At 38.6% G+C, this 19,915-nt stretch overlaps 1 protein-coding gene across 1 annotated transcript in view; it reads left to right on the top strand.

The window, feature by feature from the left end:
* The window catches only part of COL6A6 (collagen type VI alpha 6 chain), a 105,701-nt gene that overhangs the window by 45,155 nt on the left and 40,631 nt on the right, over positions 1–19,915 (top strand). Inside the window, exons 21-27 of the mRNA XM_028099081.2 lie at positions 855–917; positions 2,569–2,631; positions 10,088–10,150; positions 14,285–14,347; positions 15,131–15,181; positions 16,867–16,902; positions 17,836–17,898. Coding sequence (XP_027954882.2) covers positions 855–917; positions 2,569–2,631; positions 10,088–10,150; positions 14,285–14,347; positions 15,131–15,181; positions 16,867–16,902; positions 17,836–17,898 — 402 coding nt within the window. The remainder of the gene's footprint in view (positions 1–854; positions 918–2,568; positions 2,632–10,087; positions 10,151–14,284; positions 14,348–15,130; positions 15,182–16,866; positions 16,903–17,835; positions 17,899–19,915) is intronic.

The following is a 19,915-nucleotide window of genomic DNA, read 5'->3' as shown; positions in this document are numbered from 1 at the left end:
GCGAGAAAGCATTTTTACCCCTGAAAGGAATAACAAATTAGATTGCAGCAGACTTGTATTTGGCAATAAAACACGCCAGAAAACAAAATGATATATGCAGGGGCAGAAGAAAAATAGCTGTTAATTTAGAATTTTATACCTAGCTAAACTGCGAATAGAACATGTAGACATTTTCAGACAAAGACTAAGAGAGTTTACCATCCACAGACATTACTCACACACACTTCAAGTTTAGACTTCAACAAAAAGGAGAGCAAATCCAGAATAATATCATGAAATAAGATTGGGGAGAGAAAGTGTTGAGAAATTCCTGAGTTCTAGGAAAAGGCAATTAGCAAGGGACATTTAATCACATCTGTGTAACAACTGGGGCATAAACTTAGGCTATCCCAATAGTTGACTAAATTACACCTTTTAATCCTTCCTCTTCTTTGGAATTCTTATCTCTGTCAGAGTTCAAGGACAATGTGAAGATGCTCTCAACATTTGACCCATAGATATTTAATCTATTTGAATGTAAATATAATGTTGTAAGATGTCTGGAGATTTTTGAAGAAAATGTAAAGTAAACTGTTAGTTTTTTCAGGCCAAATGCCCAAGTCAGATATATTACAAACATTACCAAAAAAAAAATTGTGTGAGTGTGCATATGTATAAAGACTTGAAAGCAAATATACCAACATAGTAACTGGTTATCCCTGCTTGATGAGATTATAGAAATTTTTATTTCTTTATTTTTAATATTTTTGCCAAAGATCCTGCACTGACATTGTGATTGAAAATATATAATCTTGTACATAAAGGAGACAAAATTCTCAGGAAACAGTGCTAACAGGTTGATTCTCTCACCACAGGGGAAAACAGGCATCCCAGGCCCAGATGGACTTGAAGGCTCATGGGGACTTAAGGGCCCTCAGGTACATATCAGAACTAATCAGGGTTTGAGAACATAAAGAAGAATCTGGAGTCTTGATGGAATCCCTCAAACCTCTTTGCAGAAATACAGATGTTTAAAGTGTTTTCAGGAAATAAAGTAAGGAAGCACCATAGTCTTGACTTGTCCAGAATTTGGTCTGCTTTATCTAAGTTTTGTCCCATCAGGGGGTGAAAAGAGAATGAACATGCAGGGATGTGCAATGAGTTCAGGCTAGCTAGGATATTCTAGGGGAAACCTCAAGCCAAAGAAAATGTTGAGCCTCAAAACTAGGAATTTTGGTCAATGTAGCATAGTAAGAACTCAGTGTTACATATCTGGACGCCTGTGTGGTAGAAAAACTGGCTCTACTCTAGGAAAGAATTGTTCCAAATACAGCTGAAGTCTTCAGCGGGGTGATCTATAGTGTGGCACTCAGCCTACCTTCTTGCTCACTTCCCCAGAGAGCTGCCTCCAGCACTTTTTCCTTTGCAAGGAATTAAGCCATGGTTGGCTCTTACACTGATCACATGAAGGGAAAGAAGCATGTGCCAGAAAGAGCCAAATGGAGCCTGGAATAATACTGAGAAGGGAAAGGAAGTCCTAGAAAATGCTAAGAGGAAGGAAAGGAGGTCAGACTATAGAAAGTTTAGGACATATTTTTTTCTCTACAAACTTTGTTTTGAAATCTTGAGAAATAATTTTGCTGTTTGGCAAATGCAGGACAAGCAGTTTCTATAATTTTTCAAAGTTTTAATCCACATATCTAAAAAAAAATTAACTATTATGTGTTGGCAGCTTGGTGCATGGAAGTTGGGCAAAATATCCTTAGATGTCAGATAAGAAATTGTGTTCACATTTTTACCAAGACTTCAGAGCAGTAAACCATCCGCCTCCTTGGACCTCTGACCCTTTTGAGCTTGATTGCTTTTTGTTTTGTTTTGTTTTACTTGCCAGCTGGGGAAAGTTCACTTTTCTTATCTTCAAGTGAGAAATATTTGCCACTGGGGTTGTGGGGAAGCATTTCAATAGATTGGCTGGTTTTATTTCATGCCAAACAAATAATATGACAGCATCCCTTCTTCCACTTTACAGACTCTTCATGACATAATTTAAAAGGAGACGGAAAAACCAAACACAGCATGAAGGTTTCTCTGCCTAATGTACAGAGGCCACAATTAATAGGCAACATAATATTCTAGAAGTAGAAATATCCAGATTTCATTTTATCACATGCTATATCTTATGACCAGTCTTCAGTGTGGTTATTGAATAGAAAATTCATTTTAATATTTCAGTTTCAGATTATGTAATTAAGGATCATTTTCTTTATCACATAAGAAATATATACATTTGGAGTCTAAAGAGGCTTAGGATAATTAGAAAGCAATACTGAAAAATTCAACAGTTCAGTATTTATTCAGTCGACTATAAATGCCCCCAACTGCCTAAATTGCAAATTGGACCCTTATATACACACACAGAAGGACAACTCACAGATCAAGACAGAGCCAAGGGCATGAATGGAGTTCTCTTTCCAGTTTATGTCCATGTGACTGACTTATCATGTCTATCTTTAATATTCAAGTTAATATTCAAGTGTTCTCTTTTAGAAAGAAAATAATGCTTTAATTCTCTGTATGCTCTGTATGTAGGGTCCCAGAGGAGAGACCGGTATGAAAGGCGAAAAAGGAGGTCTGGGAAGTAAAGGTCCTCAGGTATGTAATGAGAGAAAGTGACTGCATCTGGCTCTGATCCTGGCTTTAATATGGATGTCCTTGCAGTTTCTTTTCTGCAGAAGGAGTTATTTACTGCCTGTAAACCAGCAAAGTTTTGAGTTCAGTGTTCAATGTGATGGCCACATACCTTGCAGAGTGGGCTGTCTTTCTGTCAGACGCAGAGGTGGAAGATAGCTTCTAGCCCTCTTTGCCTCAACACCTCAGCCATTACTGTGAGGTTAAGAATTTCTCCCCTGTAGAAATCAGGTCATGCCACTCCCCTGATCTCCTCAGGGTCTTCCCATCGCACCCAGAATACAACTTTCTTCAGTGCTCCTCAACCTAGTTACACATGATAATCTCCTGGGAAGATTATAAAACACTCCACCACCTGGAATCCTCTCCAAGCCATTTAAATCAGAATCTCTGAAGGTGAGGCCAGGGTATCAGTAACTTTAAATTCGCCCCAGGCAATTCTAATAGACACACCCATTGTTGGGACTGACTTTCCCACATCACTTCTCCAACTTCAGAGTCCCTGAGAATCACCAGGAAAACTTGTTAAAGTGCTGATTCTGATCAGTAGGTCTGGGGTGGGGCCTGAGGTTCTACACTTCCAATGAGATTCCAGGCAGTACTGATGCTACTCATTCCCAGACTACACTTTGAGTAGCAGGTCCCTACATGATCTGGCCATTGCCTAATTGCTATTATATTTGTTTAGCTTTTTGTCTCCCTGAGGGTCAGAACTTTGTTTTGCTTATACTATATACCACAGCCTAGAATAACAGAGCTGCCACACAGTAGAGCTCAACATGTATTTATATAATGAATCAATTAGTAAATGAATGAATGAGACACAATTGGGATTTGCACTTGACTAATGGGATAAAGTTAATCCATTACTTTGTGTCCATTAGGCAGTGGCCCAACACTTAAGTGAATGTGCTCATCATCAAAATATTTAAGAAGCTATTTGCATAAACCTATATCTCATGATACAATATTTTAAAGCATGTTAATTACTGCTCATGAGGATATTTGTTCCCAGTTTGATGAACGTACTCCTTCAAACAGCATGAAAACTTTAAAAATTTCATTGTAGAACTAAATTGATGAAAAGTAACGGTTTTGTATTCACATCCTTGAATCATTAAAAACTTGCTGGCACCACTAGTTGGGATTTAAAAAAAAAACAAACCACAAACCCAGCAAATGCCAAGGGAAACATATATCAGGTGATTATCTCAACTGTTTATATAAAATATTGAGATGTAGATGGGTTGAAATCCAAAGAACTTGGTAATTCCCTCCTTCTAGAATCCAAAATTGTATCCAAGTGGCTGTTACTCAAATAAGTTATTCCATTTGCCCTATAGTGTACTCGTCTGAGTGAGACCCCTTTAATCTTGCTTTGGCAAGATTGGTTATAGTTATAAATCATTCAACTTCTTGGCATTGCCAGCGTTAGTCAAAAGGCACCACTTCTCTCTCCCTCTTCTATTTATCTGGCTAGAAATCATGGTTTTCTTTCTTTGCTTGCTTTTCTTGAAATACCCTTGTCAACACAGTGAAAGTGCTAGTTCAAAGATACATAGAATTTTCTATATTCAGGACATGATAAATGGGATCTCAAATTGTTGTTTCCAGAGGAAAACCATGGGAGACCAACACAATCAGATATATAAGAGAGCGTTATTCTTTATTGGCTCTATAAATCTACTGACATAGGCTTAAGAACCAGCCACTTAGGTGAAATAACAGGAGTGTTTTTTGTTTCATTTTGTTTAAGTAAGCTCATGCCCAGCATAGAGCCCATCATGGGGCTTGAACTCACAACCCTGAGATGAAGACCTGAGCTGATATCAAGAGTCAGATGCTTAACCAACTGAGCCACTCAGGCACGCCTCACGGGAGTGTTTTTTAATTGAAGACTTTAATTTTTTTCTTAGACTATACATTTAGAAAAAGGCATGTGATTTCTGTTGACAGTGTTCTGAAGGCTTATTAATTTATGCAGTGTTGGGGCATTCTGCATAAATCAAAAGGTGCTAATCCAACCAAGTACATGGCTATGACATGAAAGAAATATAGTCCATGGCACAATGAAAAAGAAGGTATAACTTTGAAAAGAATGGCATATTCTTTTATACCTTCTTTTGTTCCCTTCTTGTTTGGTTTACCCTAGGGTACTGCACTAATATAATCAATGCCTAGAAAAGGAATGGAAAATCAGGCATACATTCTAATTCAAGTTAGTGCTGGAATTATTCTTAGTTGTTTTTAGTGAAATACTCACTAATGTCACATGCAATATCAAGAAATATTGGAATTATTCCGTGCAAATTTGGGACACAAAGTAGAATTTCTGTTGTCATCTTTACAAAACATAATATAGTGGTCAAGGGCATAGTGCCTAAAACCAGGCTGCCTGGGTTTGATTGCAAGGTTTGTACCTTCTTAGCTGTGTGGCCTTGGGTAATTTATTTAACCTCTCTGTGCCTCAACTTTCTCTGCTGTAAAATAAGGATGATAATACTTATTATCATCCAAGAGCTACCTCATCAGGTGAAAATTAAATGGTTTAATATAGGTAGGTTCTTAGAACAGTGCCTGCAATATAGTAAGCACTATGTAAGTGTTTATTACTATATAACATCAGTATTACCTAATTTAGCAGGGACATTTTATGCCCAAAGCATGAGAGTCTCTAATCCAAGGAAGGCCATGATAATAATAACAATAAAACAATATGTAATCTGAACTGCAATGATTAGATTTCATCATTCTGCATAATCTAGGTTGGATGATCCACCAACCATTCCTTTTACTCAGATATTTGCTGAGTGCTTCCTGTGTGTAGGTCCTATATAGTAGGATATATAGTAGGATCCTATAGTAGGATAAAAGGACATGCTCCCAAGGCACTTGGGTGGCTCAGTTGGTTAAGCTTCTGCCTTCAGCTCAGGTCACAATCCCAGCATCCTGGGATCCAGCCCCAGTGTTGGTGTCGTCATTTCGCTCCCTGCTCAGTGGGAAGTCTGCTTCTCCCTCCCCCTGCTTTTACACGTGCACTCGCGCTCTCTCTCCCCCTCTCAAATAAATAAAATATCTGAAAGAAAAAAAAGGACATGCTCCCAATCTCATAAAGGACACCAACGCAAACAAATAGTTGAGATGTGATGTACTAAGTGCTAAAATGGAATTACACCCAGGGTAGAGTGGTGGGAGCAAGGATGGCATTAGAGCAGGAGAAGAATGTTTTATCTTTTACAGGATAAGGAGGTGTTTTCCAGGTGACCAAGGGAGAGACAGGCATCTGGGAAAAGGACCCAGGTATTCTAAAAAGAGATATCAAAGTGAGTTTGGGGAAGCATAAATGGTTCAACATGGAAGGAGTATAGGATGCATGATGGATTAGAAGTTGAGGTTAGAGGCTGTGTCTTAGACTAGCACTGTCAAGATCAACATCTCAGGTATCTTGGGGTTTGTTCTTGCATTAGCCCACCCTTGCTGGCCTCTTGACTTTTATTTTCTCAGAATTAGCTCATATCTGACTCCTAAAGATACTGAGCGTTTAATCTCCTTGGGTGGCTCCAGCCCAGCCTGACAATTTACTGATTGTCAGTGTAGGCAGGGTTTTACCCCCGTGAAAATAAGTGACAGGATTCCTTTTAAACACGAGAAGAACCTCTTGCACCTCCCCAGCCATATTCCATCCAAGGTCAGTGTCCTTGGCACTGCTCCAGCCATTAATCCCAAACTCCTACTGCGATCCTTTCTGATAAGATGCTATCTAAGGACAGTTTTTAAAAACATTTAAACTCTAAACATCTCCTTTCTATCATCACTTAACACTTGTATTAAGCAGTTGTGATTGCAGAAGACTCTGTGGCAGAGTCTAAACATGAGCAAAAGACCCCCAGCCCAAGTCCCGAGAGTGGAGGGTAGATCTGGCCCCAGTCTCCTGCATCAAGTTTGGAGATTCACATTTTTAAAACTCCAGTCTCAGGTGGTGCATGATTAGTAGAGTTTGGGAATCCTGTCCCAGATACAGGCCTCAAAACAGCAGGAAGAGTGGCCAGGAGTTCAGTGTAGAGTCAGAATCAGGTTTGGTTCCCATCTTACCCTCCTATTAATGGTGATTTGGAGTTAAATGCTTTGACAATCTGATTTTATTGGTAAACAACGGTGTCGATAATATGTATCTCATTGTGATTGAGAAAGTCTGTATAGTGTCAATATATACTTCTTAGCATAGTGCTTTGCACAAAATAAATGCTCAATAAAACGCTACCATTACAACAAAGCCAATAAAGATTTCACCTCTAGCTGGTGCCCTTTCCCTTTAAATGCCCTGATCTTCTGTTTATATTCCATAGATGCTCCATAGATGCTCTTGCCCTCAAATCAAAGCAACTTTTTGACTCTGATATCTTGGGGTGGCAGGGAGTTTTTCATCTTTCCTTTAAAAATATGGTCCCCTATACAACCAGCAGTATTTGAGTAGTTAATATATCCGGGTAACAATTCACTGAAGCTTGAGGCCCATTCAAGGAGTCACAAACACCAATCTGGTATTTTGTGTGGTCCTGCACAGGAAATAGAATCAGGTTTTCTGATGTTCTGATGACCATGCCCTGTCTGCATGTATGCATCCATCCATCCAAGAAATCTTCCATTTTGGAGGGCTTTCAAACAGGATAATCTCTCATTGTGCTTGTATGTGCTTGAAGTGACTACACATAAGGTAATCTCCCCGAAATCTCCTTCATCTCATAGAGTTCATTATGTCTGAAGGAAGCCCAGAAAGTGAGCTCCTAGGCAAGATTTCCAATTTGCCCCTTATTGTCAAGGACAGTTGAAATCTTTCTACTTTATCCTTCTGTGAACTACAGAAAAAATATCATGTGGAAAATCAAATTAAACACATCATTTCATCCCATCATTTCATAACCCCAGGAGCTATTCCTGGATAGGTGCATGGATAGCTAAATGAATGGATGGGTGGGTTGATGGGTTCTAGATATTTACTAAGTTCCAGAGATAGGAAGCCAATCGGGCATGGCCCTTCCTTCAAGGATACTTTCTAGAAGATGAGAGAAAGAAAGAAAGGAACAATTACATGGAGAGTAGAGGAATCTGTGGGACAGTTGTGAGACCCAGTAGAGCCAGGGGGCTCAGGTGTTCTTGAAACAGTGATGCTAAAAGTAAGATTTTCACAAGAGGGAGATTGTGTCTCCCTCCAGACAGAAAAATGGACCAACTAAGGGAAGAACTTGCACAACTATGAAGACCTAAGACAACAAGAAGTATTTGGTGACTTCAGATGGTTTGAGCATAAACATACAGTGATTGAAGTAGTCCCAGATGACTATGGAGACCTGCAATACCAACATTTTGAGGGATTTTATATATTAGTAAATAAAGACCATCAACTTTATTCTGAAAGCTACTCAGAATTCAGAATTTCATAAAAAGTGGCAGCATCAACCAGACATTTTAAATCAAAATGGAAAAGGAGAGAAGAATAGATTAGAGAGAGGCCAGGCTACAGTCAGGGAATCCAGGAATTTAGACAGAAAGCAGGAAGGACTGAGGGTAGGTGATAGCAATATAAATGGAAGAGAGAAGGTAGGTGATAGTGGAAGAGAGATGGGTACAGAAAGGAAATAGAATCTGTAGGACTTGTAACTGATAGGTTTTGAGAGATGAGCTAAGGGAGGGGATAGGTTGATTCCTATGTTTCCAGCTTAGGTTTCAGGGAGGAAAGGGGTGACACCACTCCTTAATAAAGAGAATATGAAACTAAGCATGACTTACAGTAAATATAATTATCTCTGGTAATCAATTCCTATGGGATATCCAATAGACATTTTAATATATGAGTCTGGCATTTAGTTGAGTGGTTTGGGCAGGAGATCCATCTATTTAGGAGTTATTTTGTAAAGTGGTATGTGAATCTATAGGGGTGTCACTCAGGAAGAAGGAATTAAGTGAGAAAATAAGGTCCAAGGATGGAGCCTCAGAGTACATGGAAATTTAAGAGGCAAATGGAGAAGAGACCAGAGAGGGACAAGGAAGTCCATGGTGTTAGAGAAATTAATGGAAAAGTTTCAAAGAATACATGATCAAATTCAAATAAGGTAAGAACAGAAAAGAGTCTAATTGGATTGAATATGAAGGTCATGGGAGCTAGCCCCATGCACTGGTGGAAGTGAGAGTTTGAAGGGAAAGGGTTGAGAGCTATGGAAGGTGAAGAAATTGAGATTCTTCTTTTGAGATAAAGAAGGGAGAGGAAAAAAATGGAAGGTTGTGGAAAGATCATTATTATCTTCCCTAAGTGACCAATATACTGTTCAACAGTCTTTCCTATTAGGAAATGTTTATGTCCAACTTACTACATTTTTAATTTTTTAAAGATAAAAAGACTAATGTCATAATTTTTTTCTGAATAAAATTTGCTAAGTATCATGCTTACTACACAGATTTGGTTTATTTATTTTTTAATTACAGTAATCATGGCCAAAAAAAATCTGAAAATGATTTAAATTCACTGGTGCTGGGATTATTTACAAGTACCTATGTAAACATTTTAACCAAAGGAGGAAAAATCTGATCCCAAGTGTTAATAACATAGGAAAGCGGTTGGGCTGTCTCTGAATTGGGATTTTTAAATGTTCAGCTCTAAAGCTATCCCAATAAAACATGCTTTCTAGTACATTAAGGAGACTTCTATTATATCAAATAGATTTTCCATATAGATGTGTGGTATGTTCATTCCTCTGTTTAACTTTTGTTATATTCTTCAGTAAGATCTTAAATCTTTCTTTATATAGGTCTTTTATCTTTCTTATTAAATTCTACATATTCACAGGTGTTTTTCTTCTAATGGTAAATGGGAATTTATGTACATTTACTTTTCTAACTTATCAGTAGGAAAGAGAAAACTATTTCAGAATATTTATCTGGTACACCTGAACATATCTTGTTATTAATGCTAATTATTTTGGTGATGTTTCTTGAGCTTTCTATTGAACAAATTGTATTATTTGCAAATAAATATAAGTTTACCTTAAAAAATGCTTTCTACGAAAGCAAGGAACCAAACAGAATACAGTTAAAGGCAAATGTCACTTGGAATGCCTTCTTTAAATGTTAGACATTTTAGCAACATCTGCTGTAAAAGCAAAACAGTGAGAATGTAAAATCTCTTTGGAAAAGAAGACTCACAAGAAAGCATGATCATTTAGGCCACATCTGGCATGAATTACTTTATTAATTTTCTGTACTAGTTTTTATTTGACAGCTGTGAAACTTTTTTCCTTAACAGAAATCAATAAAGCCATAACTCTTTTCCCATCTGTGGTTCATTTTCCTCTTAGAAGAGACACAAAGATTTTAGGGGAAAGTTGCTTTATGTTCTGCTATATTTGCAATCCTTGTTTTGTTTCAGGGGCCTCCAGGACCAGGAGGAGAAGCAGGGAGTCCAGGCCATTTGGGAAGCCAAGGAAATAAAGTAGGTCACATTTTTTAAGCCCACCAAAGTTAAGGTTTTCTCCTCAAAGTAAGTACGTCTGGTTGTGTTAGCCAGAGCCCTTTCAACACAAAGGAGAGCCTCTTATTGCCCCTACACCCTAGGTTGATTCTTAGAGAGCCAGCAACATCTAAGGATGTGGGTGTGGACCACAATGAGGTCAAGGATTCCAGCTCAGCATAATTTCATGAGGGGCTACACCCAGTCTTAGCCGGGGGGACCTCAGGGAAAGAAGACTGTTCTGGGGCAGGCCTTCCTTTGCCCCTCTCTTCTTCCCTCCCCTCCTCTCTTCTTTTCTTCTTTGTTTCTTCCATGCATACAAACCTTTGCTGAACATCTTGTAAGACAAATTCACTCTACTGGTATTCTGTTGGATTAGAAACCCAGCTTCAGGAGAGAAGAGATCTTTGACTGTTTGCTCACTGATGCATCCCTAGTACTTTGAAGAGTTCCTGGCACATAATTGCTTAGTAAATATTTGCTTAATGAAAGAATTTCTGGGTTGTATAATAGATATGACATGGAATCAATCCCCACAGAATTAAGAATATTTTCAAGACAATAATCTATGACATAAAGTAGACCAGGATATGGGTCTGAGACTGGAGGTTTAAATATAGTATTAGTGAAGTATTTCTGGACTGGGGAAAGAAACATCGTAGAGGATGCAGACTTGCAGCAGACCCTAAAAGATAAGAAAGACTTTGGCAAGCAGAGAGGAGGCATGGAGGATTTCAGGGAGAAGAAATTATGTGAAGGAAAGCACAGGGTTGGAAAATCCTGGGTGTGGGTATTTGGGGGGGAAAAAATGATCCTTTCTCATAGGCACATAAAAAATGTCTGTGGTCACTCGCTTTATTAAGTAGCCAGTACAGTGCTGTTTACAATTTTTTTAATGGAGTGTCTGAACACAGCCAGACTTGGGAGGATTTTGAATAGGCTACTCAGTGTAGAGATATTTTGAAGGCAGAGGGATTGGCAGCTAGGAGACAAGTGGGTATGTTCTAACAGTCTCTAAGACAAGCAGCGATCGATGACTTAACAGGGTGAGCAAAGGAGGGGCTCATGATGATTCTGGAGGACTCTTCTAGTAGGGAACTAAGGTAGAGAGAAGAGGGCTACATGACTTGTGGACTTCTGGCATGAGTGTAATACCATCCCAGAAGCAGGAAAGTCATGAGAAAGAGTGGTGTTGGAATGAAGGGAACCACTTGTTTGGGGGAATAGAGGAAAGCATTTAGGGCTGGTTGGAGATGCAGTTTCAGAGGCATTTGGAGTTTTAAAAAGACTCTTGGTGGGGTCTGTTTGTGAGAAGGGTAAGAGGAGACAGTGAATTATTAGAAAAGAGGGGAAAGAAACAAATGCATACTGGATGCTGAGAAGAAGAGTTGAGGAATGAGAGGTCAAATGTATCAGCTGGTGCAGAACAGGTAAGGAAGCGGGAATGAAGAAGCCATTGCCTCTGGTGGCTAAGATGCTCCAAAGAATATTTTCAAAAATGTAGCACTTGAGAGGGGAAGAAAGAAAGGGAGACAGCCTACAAAGGACTAAGTAATGTGTTGGCGAGAAAGAAATGGATTCAGGGCTATAAACTCTTCTTTGAAGAACCTAGGCTTGGGGAGGACATTAACTACCAGGCTAGGACAGACTGAAGCTGGGTATTTGTTTTCAATGATAGGATGGACTGTATAGTATATGAGCAGAGAAGACAAAAACAGAAAGAAGAAGGTTGAAGACGTCAGAGTAGATAATTAATGGAGAAGCTTCTTGACACAGAGGATGAGAATGAGGGACTAGCTTTGTAATGAAGATCTGCTAAGAAGGACTGAAATGATGGAGGCCTGCAGTTGAGTTGCAAGGACCATTGACTGGAGGGTGAAATGAGATACGTGGAAAACAGGGATAATCAACTCCAACAAGAAAGGATTCCTAGAGCATACTCTTTAGCAATAAGTAGTCTGAAAAGGAAGGTTTGGAACATAGACAATTGCTACCTTCTTGTCCTCAAGAAGGCTGCAGGAGAAGTGGTGTCACTGATGAGAACCAAATTTATCTTATAGTGAGGAAGGATGTATGTGTGCAGATGTCATGGATGCATAGAGAAGGTTTGCTTATGAAATGAAAGCACTCCAAAGGGTGTGACAGAAAGAATCGGGAGAGAGGTAGGCAGGCACGGAGGGCTCCTAGGGCCAATTATAGGTGAGAGTGTAGAAGGAGATAGGTAGGAGCAGGGTAGTTGTGCCAAAAAGATCATTATTAATAAGAGGGACTTTCAAAGGGGAAGGGGCAAGAATTTGGAAATAAGTACCCTCAAAGCAAGCCCAAATCCTTTGGAAAGTCCCAAGATACATTGAGTCCTCAAGATTCGTTGTTAACTGAGATGAGCCCCCAAACACTTATTCCTACCTTATTCCAATAAGCTCAAGTTCCCAGGAAGGCAAGCAACTCAGCAATTAATCCTGGGCTCAATGCCTGGTTGTACCAATAACAAAGTGACCCTGGACGTGCCATATGGCTTCTCTTGTTTCCTTACCTTAATGCAGATGTTCTCACATTTCACTGTGTATAAGATCCAGCTGAGAAGCTTATCTTAAGAAGGCATATTCTTGGGCTCCATTACCAGATTCTATACCAGTGGGGGCCAGGAATTTTCTTTGCGTGTGGACCTGAGGTAATCATGAGGCAGGTGGCCTCCAGAGCATACTTTGAGAGCCACTACCCTGAAAGAAAGATATCAGGGAAGGTGATCTTCTGCTTCCCGTCCATGGAAGCCTATTCTAGTTTACTCTCAGAGTTCAATGCTGGTGGACATTTCTCCATTTGCACTTTTCACACTTAACTGGGTTGCCCTTCTATCCTTAAAAATGAGTTAACACTCCCACTCCTTAAGTATGGGCTGCACACACTTCCACACTCCTTCTTCCAAAGAGTACATTATGGGAAGGGCGGTGGGGGGAATAACTAGACAGTGGAGAAACTTGACCAACACTACCTCAGCCAAATGGTCAAGGTGAACATCAAAAATGATAGCCATGTTGATAGTATGTTCTCTTGACATGTGCTGAGAATGGCACTTTACCTCTGTGGTCTTTACTCCCAAAACCCATAAAACCCAACTTAGTCATGAGAAAAACCCCAAACGAGGGACATCTTACAGAATATCTGAGTGGTACTCCTCACAACTGTCAAGGTCATCAAAAACAAGGAAAATCTGATAAACCGTGTCACAGTCTAAAAGGGCTTAAGGAGACATGATATGGTATCCTGGATAGGACCCTGGAACAGAAAAGGGATATTAGATAAAAACTGAAAAAAAAATCTGAATAAAGTATGAGCTTTAGTTAATAATATTGAATGCATATTCATGTATGCATTGTGATAAATGTGCCCTACTAATGTAACTAATACAATGTTAACAATAGGGGAAGCTAGATGTTGAGTGTATAGGAACTCTCTGTACTACTTTAAAATTTCTATAAATCTAAAATCTAAAATTTTAAGGTTTTATTTTTTTTTTAAAAAAGGAGTTAACCTTCTTTTCTAAAGCTGTGTTAACTTTAACTTTCCCAAGTAGCTGAACTTGACTCAACGTAATACTGAGATTGATTTATAACCCACGGTAGACGTTCTACTAGTCAGAAGTCAGAAACTATTGCCATGGATGTCGTGCTACCTTGGTTATCTTGATTAGCATTTCAAACTAGATTAGTAAGTCTGTTGTTTTGGGGACAGCCAGATGATTTGATGGATCATCTTGGAAACATTTTGTTAATTTTTTTAAATAGTACAGAGTTTCCTCTTTGACTCATGGAAGACATTTCCAAGGGTGTGGTTCATGGCACTGAGCTGCCAAGATGGCAGCTTGCACTAAACAATGCATCAGACTTGCTGGGGCTTCAGTCATCAATGGAGGAGACCTCACTGGCCAACAACAACAATTCCTTGCATTACTTATACAACTCGCAGTCATGACAACAAATCTATTGTCACTGTGTGTGATACACATGGATGCACCTAACTGTTGTCTTAGTACCATCACTTTCAGTTTCCTTTACAAAAGAAAAAAAGCAACAACAACAAATTAATGAGGACATGTTTCATTGTTCTGTTTGACAGGGAGAACCTGGAGATTTGGGAGAAAAAGGAGCTATTGGCCTCCCGGGTCCTCGAGGCTTGCCGGTTTGTGTTGGATCACTACTTTTGACCTGGCCCTTGGAATCTTTTAGTTCAGCAGATATCCCATGTGCATTAAAGATACCACCCCAGTCTAGCCTGATAGCTTTCTGGAAATTGAGATATTATCCTCAACTTGGATTAGTTCCTTGGCCAAACTTCCTAAGATGACAACTTCCCAGGTACAAAACATCCTGACAGGGATGCTTTTGAAGCCAAATGATAAATTGGACAAAACTTGTCTTTAGCATCCCCATAACCCTTCTTCCATTCTTTCCTCCCATCAGAACCTATTCATCAGAAACCCAGCCCACACTCCCCCAGTGCTCAGGACTTCTCACAAAGAGCTTCTGCGAGAATCTGACAGTAGCCACTGCATTTAGGAGGTCTTATTCTCATCTAGAAAACTGAAAGTGGATTAGAGCTAAGGTATTAAAATACAGGCGTCAAACAGAAGAGCTAACACTACTGCCTCTTTTTATTGAGATTACTGTATGCCTGAAATCTTCCCATTCAGTCTTCATAATAACACCATGAGTAGTGATCATTTTTAGTCCCATTTTACAGATGATACAAGTAAGCCTCAGGGACAGTGCACTGTCTATATCTGTCACTGAGAGTTGCCTTTAGTGCCATTATCACCAAATGTTAGTGGCCAGCCCCAGAGTGAGAGTCCTGCTTCCTACTTTCTCCTAATCAAACCAAAAAACTGGGTGTTTTGTTCTTGTGTGGTAAGCCTGTCTCCAATTTGTAGTCTGGGATATTTGTAATTAATGCCTTTGTTTACAGGGTGGTGATGGCAATCCAGGTTATGGTAGCATTGGAAGTAAAGGAGCAAAGGTAAGACACATTGACTGGAAGCTGGGCATTTCCATTTATTTTTTGTTGCTTGTTTGGGGTTTGCTGGTCTTTTTTTTTTTTTTTTGCCATATTTAAGAGGGAAAAAGGCAGTGAATAGGGCAGTCTTGGACATTTAGAGATAGATTTTGATAATTTATTTGTTGATATCCTTTGGAGAATGTGGCAAAAGAAAAAACAATTTGATGGCTTAAGGTGCAGGCAACAACTGAAACTTGAAAACTAATTTTCTGTTCCTTTGCAAAGATGTGCAGCCAGGGCCTGACTTGTTCCAGCCGGAACAGTGCATCCAATCTTAGCAGCTCTGTGCTCGGATTTACTTAGGGAGGCATTGCAAAGTTTGTTCTCTTCTTAATATGTTTAACCATTAGGAAGAGGTTTTACAGGGTTTTTCTAAATGCATTGGGCCAAGCAATAACTCAAAAATAAAAACTTTTAACTTCATTTCAGAATTATAACTTTATATTTTGAATACTTAAGTGTCTGGAAGTAAGATAGATAAATTTACAAAACCAGTGATTCCTATATACTAACAGTTACCACTTAGAAACCATAATAACAATACCCACAAAAAACATAATAGAGTTAAGAATATCCTTTCTGCAAAATGTTTGAGACCTGGGACAAAAAAAAAATGACTGAAATATAAAACTTCACTAAATGAAGACATCCAAATTCTTGTTGGAAAGTCTAAAACATTATAAAGGATCAATTTAATTCCAAGTGAAATCCCACTAGGAATGATGCAAGAGGCCGTCTGGAAGGATAAACAAACCCCAAAAAGCTAAAATTTTTTTGAAAAAAGAAATCGCTAATGAATGAGACATTTCCAGTGAAATTTCTCTTTGGAATAGAGAATGAATTGAAAACAATCTCAGTATCTGATAAAGGGAAATATTAAGTAGCTTATAGCACTGGAATATTAGCCACTCTTTAAAATGAATTTTTATGAAGTTTATACTCATGTAAAGAAATTATGTGACACTATCAAGTAAAAAATCAGGATATAAAAAAAATCAAGAGTATTTTTCCCAATTATGCTAAAAATGCATTTTGAAGAGCTTAAAGAAAATATGATAAAACATTTATAATGGTTTTGGGTAGTGAGATTTTAGATGATTTTTCTTCTTTCTATTCTTTTGTATTTTATATATGTTTGAGGAGATATTACTTGTAATAGAAACTAAACTTTATTTTAAATAAAATTTTTTTCATCAAATGGGGAGATTGTCAGATGTCTTCAATTATAGTCTGTGGACTAACTAGGGTAAGCAGAGGACTAGAAAGCCAGTGATCAAGTTTAGGTTCTAGGCTTCTCACCCGTCTCCACTGAAATACGTGTTAAGACTGTTTCAGAAACACTTTTCCATCTAGCCAGCTATCGTGTCAAATGCCTTCAGTAGAAGAAGAGCTGATTTATATAAATCCTGAGATGTGCACATTTATCCATTTATCTAGGTTGTCATGATATTTTGGTGTAAATAGCTTAATTTAGAAATTGGAGCTAGTTTCTCAAATTGTGCTGTACAGTTTCATTTTCAGTTGATTTGGCCCTTTCTTGATTCAGATATACTAAAACCAAATAAGGCAGCAGGTAAAATTAAAGTCAGCACGAACCTACCTTGGTGATGTGTGCATATATTAATTTTCCATACTGTCAATTATAGGGGCAAGAAGGATTTCCTGGAGAAAGTGGACCTAAGGTACTGTGTACTTCATATTAAGCAGAGATCAATCAGAAATACTCCTGAGGCTATGAAATGTATCATAGGACAATAGAAGAATAATTATAAATGAATAAAAAGAACCTTCAGGGGCTCCTGGGTGGCTCAATCAGTTAGGCATCCAACTCTTGATCTCGGCTTAGGTCATGATCTTGAGGTTGTGAGATCAAGCCCAGCATCGGGCTCTACACTCAGTGTGGGATTCTCTCTCTCCCTCTGCTCCCACCCCTCCTCACTTGCATGCACATGTTCTCTCTCTCTCTTAAAAAAAAAAAAAGAAAAAAAGAAAAAGAGAAAAGAAACCTTTATGAGGAAAATGGGGGAAGAAAGAAGCAGGCTTTTTAAAAAATTTCACTTCTAGTTTTTAAATTCATAAGTAAAGGAAGAAATCTTATTTTTCTTCTCACATGGACTCCTTCTCCTCTCTCATTTGTATTTTCTTCTTTGCTCAAAGGAAAGTAAAATGTAAGGAAAACCAAAATCTGAATTCTTCACCTGGCTCAGTTTTTCCAGTGTGATTATAAGTCACCTTCCAATAATACATTAGTAATGATGCCTTCTACTAATGCCTTCACTTTTACTAGAAATATTTACTGAGTTCAGTAAATGGCAGGTCCTGTGATAGGATCAGGTGACAAAATAAAGAGCTGTGTTCATGTCTCGGAGGAGGCTGTGTTGTGGCTGGAGAGAGGGAGACAGAGGTCAAACAGTGAGGCTGCAGCGTACTGTGCAGAGAGCCATAAAAATGAAGGGAGAGGGGAGAGGAGGGAAAGGAGGGAAGAGGCTTCAAAGATGACTTTGAAGATTAAAATGTGTATGAAAAATGTCTTCATGTTGGACTAAGTTTAAAAACAAAATTGAGATATAGCTCTTTGATTTTAATTACCATTGTATTTTTCTGAACTTATTTAGGGTGAGACTGGGGACCCTGGGGGTCCAGGAGAAACTGGGCCCAAGGGAGCTAGAGGCAAGATGGTAAGCTTCTTAGATTCTAATGCCTTACCACCTCTGCTACTTTGGGAAGTCCTTTTCATGCTTTTAAATTCATTTGAGCTGTCACTTGTTCCCCCAAGACTTGAAAAATATGTGTGTGTGTGTGTGTGTGTGTGTGTGTGTATTCTTAAAGGCAAACCTGGGGAAGGGAGATGGATATATGACTCATCCTCCAACACCAGCAAGAAGGCAAAGTAGTGTTTGCTTTTAGTGAACAAGTTCACCTGTTCTGGCTGCCAATGTACCGTTCTTTTTTTTTTTTTTAAGATTTTATTTATTTATTTGACAGAGAGAGACATGAGCGAGAGAGGGAACACAAGCAGGGGGAGTGGGAGAGGGAGAAGCAGGCTTCCTGCGGAGCAGGGAGCCCGATGTGGGACTCGATCCCAGGACCCTGGGATCATGACCTGAGCCGAAGGCAGACGCTTAACGACTGAGCCACCCAGGCGCCCTGCCAATGTACCATTCTTAACTCTGGAAATAAGATTTTGTTTTAGGAATCCCTATGGTCAAAAACAGTTTTGCACTGGCAAAATATGGTTAGTTTAATCCCGTCTCCTTGGCAGATTTAGTGCAGCCTAATGCCCCCCTGGCATCTTGTTCTTCACTATTAAGGTTTTGTTAAACTACTTTTAATGAGGTATACCCTAAAAGGTCGTCTTCCCATTTAGCTTAAGAGAGTATGTCTTAATTTTTATGAGAAAGTTTCCATTTATGACTGAATATGTCCTTGTTATTCCATGGAAGGGCTTGGAAATTTCCTAAAGCTTTGGATCACTCAGAATGAACGCAAGTGTCCAGTATAGCTCATAGACATCAGCATATTTGGGTTCCAGTGGGTTAAGAATGGATTTTTGCATTTGTTGACTCTATATTTACACTGTGTATAAATGACCTGGCTGCTTTGTGAAAGAGACATTCTTCTACTAATTGCCTCTCGATAAATTTGTTTCTTTTCTTCAGCACAGCTCTATTGGGTAAACTGATCTTAACACCATGTTAACTAGCAGGAAAAGAAAAACAAAGTGATTTAACTTGATACTTGAGGTGGTTTTCCAGTTTTGTCATTGTACTGAATTCTATTCTGATCTGATTTTTTATCAAGTATAACAAGAACTTTATGTACAGAGATTGTTGTTTTTCCTAGCTCATTGTTTAATTGCCCGCTCTTCTAAGGGATCCTGTAGCAGCTTCTTTGCCCTCCTATGTGTTCATTCTCTTTTGCATTACACTTGACTGTTTCCACCTCTATGACTCTCTTTCCAGGGCTTTTAAAATTTTATTGAATATAGTTGATATACAAGATTAATTTCAGGTGTACAACATAGTGATTCAACAGTTATATAGATTACAAAATGCTCACCACGATGTGTAGTCACCGTCTGTCACCATATAATATTATTATAATAATACTGACTATATTCCCTATGCTGTACTTTTCATCTCTGTGACTTATTTATTTTATAACTGGAAGTTTGTACCTCTTAATCCCCTTCACCCATTTCACCCATTCCTCCACCCACCAGCCCTCTGGCAACAACCAGTTTGTCCTCTGTATTTATGAGTCTGTTTCTATTTTTGTTGTTTTTCTGTTCTGTTCTGGTTTTTTCTTTATTCTTTTGTGTTGTTTTTTTAGATTCCACATATAAATGAAATCATATGGTATTTGTCTTTCTCTGACATATTTCACTTGGCATAATACCGTCTAGGTCCATCCATATTGTCACAAATGGCAAAATTTTATTCTTTTTTATGGTTGAATGATATTCCATTGTGTGTGTGTATATACATATATATGTATGTGTGTGTGTGTATATATATATAAATATATCATATTGTGTGTGTGTGTATATCCATTCTTTACCCACTCATCTATTGCTTCCATATCTTAGATATTGTAAATAATACTGCAGTAAACATAGGGGTGCAGGTCTCTTCTCAAATTACTGTTTTTTGTTTTCTTTGGGTGAACACCCAGAAGTGGAATTACTGAGTCATA

The sequence above is a fragment of the Eumetopias jubatus genome, unplaced genomic scaffold (assembly GCF_037043125.1).
Source record: "Eumetopias jubatus isolate StellerSeaLion01/CBP00866 unplaced genomic scaffold, mEumJub1_p1.0 scaffold_1, whole genome shotgun sequence".
NCBI lineage: Eukaryota > Metazoa > Chordata > Mammalia > Carnivora > Otariidae > Eumetopias > Eumetopias jubatus.
The sequence above is the reverse complement of the archived record's forward strand: the minus strand, read 5'-3'. Positions and strand labels throughout refer to the sequence as shown.